This window comes from Corvus brachyrhynchos, unplaced genomic scaffold, assembly GCF_000691975.1.
Source record: "Corvus brachyrhynchos isolate BGI_N302 unplaced genomic scaffold, ASM69197v1 scaffold21, whole genome shotgun sequence".
Taxonomy (NCBI): Eukaryota; Metazoa; Chordata; class Aves; order Passeriformes; family Corvidae; genus Corvus; species Corvus brachyrhynchos.
The window spans coordinates 2,834,007-2,837,929 of NW_008236924.1; the positions used below are offsets into that span (position 1 = coordinate 2,834,007).

The window sequence follows — 3,923 nt, forward strand, 5'->3', positions numbered from 1 at the left end:
GAAGGGAAAACAAGAAAATGGAGGAAACAAATACCCAGCTCTTTTGTTTTCAACCTTCTTGACATGACTGCATTGGGGTCTTCACTGACCTTGTTTCCAAAGTTGCTTCCTGCATTTAAATTAAAGAAGGAAAGCTTGGAAAACCCCAAGTTCAGAAATAAGTTAAAAGTTTCTCCTTGTTCTGCAGGCACTTCTGGTTACAGGCAGGTAGTTCCTTTGAGCTTTGCATGACTTGAGTACGTGACTTACGGTGTCTAAAAATGAATTAAAATGCCCAGCATAAAGTCACCATTTAAGCCATGTGTGTGCATAGGGTACAAGAATATCTATGTGTGTCTCTCCAGCTGCACCTCCTCGCCCTCCTTCCCTCGAAAATCACTGTTCTATTATGCAGATAAGTGCAGGCTGGATGTTTTGCTACGTTTCATTGCAAAGCCAAGAGCCAAGGCAATCGTGTGGATAAAGCAGAGATTCAAATCATTTGGAAACTGTTGAGAGAGGACAGATCTGATAGTAACAACCTTCATGGCTGGCAAGTTACAGCTGCTTATGACAACTTGTAACAATGAAAGCTTATAGTAAAGTTAAAAGCTAAATATCTGTATTGTGCCATAGGATCAGCTTCAATCCCCAAGTATAAAGCTATAAACTTTAAGCTGGTTTCATCATCTTTGAGTTTACTTTGTTTTTCTCTGGGTTAAAAGGAGTTGGGGTTTTTTAATGAATATTAGAGTGCTTGTTTTCATTCTGGCTTTTTCTTTTTGCATTAACACAGTGAGACAGCTTAGTTAATTTATTTCAGTGCAAAGAAAGTGTGGTCATACTGAAGCCATAGGTGTTTCTCACTTATAGCAGCAGTTGCAGCAGGATGGTGCAACTGAGTGGCCAGGCTGGGACTGGAGCAGGGTCTGCTTGTGCTGCCCTGCATGAGGGTGCACCTCCCTCCTCTTCCCCAGGCAGGATCACAGCCTGGAGAGGTAATGCCTTGCAGAGATCAAGTCAAAATTTGCTTTTCTCCCTTGAGTATCTCTGAGAGCCCAGCAAAAGAAATAATGCCATGACATGCAGCCAGGTTGATTAATGAGAGAGGTAGCTGGATTAGATGCCTGGTTAGCAAAGGGTATCTTTTCCAGGCTCCCTGCATCAGCTGGGTCAGCAGACTCTCCCCAAGTTGGGGTGCAAGCAGCTGCTTTTCCAGCCAGAAGTGCAGTTTACAGGCAAATCCCCCTTGTAATCAAGGCAACCCATTTCAGATGATGAAGGTCTGGCTTTTCTGGGAACAGAAGGGATGTGCAAGAGAGAAATGGGGTCAGGCAATGGGTTAAATTGCACCTAGGTATGATTTGACAATCACTCCCCTGATAACAGCTTATGATGTTTACAATTTGTCTTCTGTTTTGTTTTGTGATTTCAGGAGCAGAAGGCACAGTGTTCCCTAAATCTATAGAAACTCCCAATGTCAGGGCAGACCCCTTCAAGGAACTAAGGTAAACTTTGGAATATGGTTTAATGGTAACTCAGTGGAGCCTTGTTGGAGTTGTGTTTACTGCTGGGCATCATTTCTGCTTTTGCTTAAGAGCTTGGGGATTCTCTTGGGAAGGCATTGATGCCTTTTCCTGGTCTTAAAATCAAGAGTCAAATATGGTTAGAAGGGGAAAAGGGATTTTACCTTGGTGTTTATTTTAAGGATCCTTAGGTGCACACATCCAGGTCGAATGCACCTCAGTGCCCACTGCAATGCACACCCCCAAAAGATCTGGTATATCATTATAGGTTTTACTAATTAGCATATCTATCAAAGATTCCCCAATGAGAGGCTCAAGTGAGGCCCCCCTCCCCAAGGAACCTTCCCCTGGATGGTTCTATCTTGGTTTACAGAATGTGTTCTGGAGAGGACCTTGGGCTCTGGGGCACACTGATCCCTACCTACGAAGCTTTTAAAATGTTGAGTCTCTCAGCTTGACAAACAAGTCCAAGAATGTAGGCAACAAGCATGAGGAGTACAGAAGTTGTAAAAAGGTATAACAGGGGTATAAAAGAAAAGGCAAAAAATCTTCATGGCATCAGCATCACAGGATGCCATGTGGAAGAGAAGGGACCTGCCATATTTGCATTTGATAAGACCAAATTAAAGGCAATCACAGGTCATGAGAGAGCAGCATTTCTGCTCTGTAACGTGCTCTGCATACCCTGGGCTCAGCATCTGGAAAAAAACCACAGAGTCATTTTTTCCTGGTTGTGCAGGGAGGTCCTGAAGGCTGTGCTGGATCACAGGGAGTAGCAGCAGGCAAAAGGATAATGCTCTCCAGCATTATCTGTCTTGCAGAAATGCAAACCCTCCCTGACCTACACAAGGCATAGTTGTGCATGTGTGTAACTGCTGACACTTGCAGAGATGCCACTTGCTGACAGCACTGTGCCAGGAGGGAATAAACAGCACAGCTCCTGGGAGCCAGCTCTGCCCTCAAGCTAAGGCTATTTATTTTGTTTTTTAAAATAATTTTTTAAAAAAAGTGTGGCACTACAGGTTAACTTAGATTACTAGTCTCTGGAAAGACACTAATCATATAGCCTAATAAATTATTGACTGAATCTTCCTGATACCTTCTGACCAAAGGTGCTGTGGGGTTTGCCTCAATACTCAAATTATCCCTCCTTAGAAAAAGAGAGAGAAACATTAAAAAAAAAAAGCAGAAGGACATTTTGTCCTTAAATCTTAGGTTGCAAACTCTTCTGTGTTGGAAAGTGCTGGGGATGGAGCAATCTTGAGCCAGCTGAAGCTGAGCACGAGTGCTGCATGTTTACTGCAGATACAGGGGGGTAAGAGAGCGCCTCTCATTGATTCCCTGCTCTGATACCAGGGATAGTTATGGCCCAGCTACATCACCATGGAAGACAAAGAATATCCCATCTGCCTTCCCTTGGGTCTGTCTCTACCTTTCAGTGTCCCCCAGGAAACCCTCTAACTGTTCCCATTTTCCACTCTGGGGATCATCTGTCAGACAGCAAGAGCAGTGGAGGTGTGATTCTGTTTGTTATGAAAGTTTGTTCTCTTTCTCCAGGCAGTGACTTTAACTCTGCCTCGTGGTTTTCCCAGTTTGGGTCTACTTCCTTTAAAAAAAGGGGAAATGTGGCCTTTGCTCACCATGACACACAGCTGGCAGGGCAGCTCCAGGGGCTGCTGTGGGGAAAGGAGACGTGAGGGCAGGGAGTGGTGGGGCAGGACCCTCCATTTCCCTGGAAAAGCCAAGCAAACAAAGGCATCAGCAGGTGGATTTCTAGGTGAGCTCCAGGTGACAAAGGCTTTCCGGCACAGCCCGTGTTTATTGACATTTCCATTAAAAAAAAAACAAAACAACAAAGAAAAAAGGCAAGATCACGGTTAAAATATCCAACAGCATCTCCATCACTTGCAAAACCAGGTCTTGAGTAGTGCAAAAGAGATGCAAGGTTTAGGTCTAAGTTTATGGTTGCTTAAGACTTTTCTAAAATGGGAGGGGAAAATAATTCAAATAAGTGTAGGATGTCATATTGGAGGGGGAAAATGTGAATTAAAAGGGCCTTAACCTGATTGACTATGCTTCTGCTCCAGAGCAAATTAAGCTAAATGAAATTGAAATGAATTAATGGCAGTCTCCATGCAAGGGATTGATTCAGTATATTTGATCTGCTTTAAATTCATGTTATTTCACTTGTTTTGTGTGGAGAGCTGTTAGGTAACTGATTTCCTTTCAAATTAGTGGGCTGTATGAAAAAAATCCTGTAAAATCTGTTGGGGTTTTGGGGTTTTTTTAAGGAAAATTATTGAATAGAATTTACCTGGGGGAAAAAAAGCCCCACAGAGTCCTAAAATACTTTGTGTGCTTCTGACAATTTTCTCTTGGCAAAAATAGATATTTTTACAGCATCTTCAGAAGAAAAGA

The 3,923-nt window shown here is 43.0% G+C and overlaps 1 protein-coding gene across 5 annotated transcripts in view; it reads left to right on the forward strand.

Moving 5' to 3' along the window:
- The window catches only part of SGCD (sarcoglycan delta), a 259,400-nt gene that overhangs the window by 223,587 nt on the left and 31,890 nt on the right, over positions 1-3,923 (forward strand). For all 5 annotated transcript variants that reach the window (XM_017728137.1, XM_017728139.1, XM_017728138.1 and 2 more), the window contains one exon: positions 1,415-1,487. In XM_017728137.1, the coding sequence (XP_017583626.1) occupies positions 1,415-1,487 (73 nt within the window). The remainder of the gene's footprint in view (positions 1-1,414; positions 1,488-3,923) is intronic.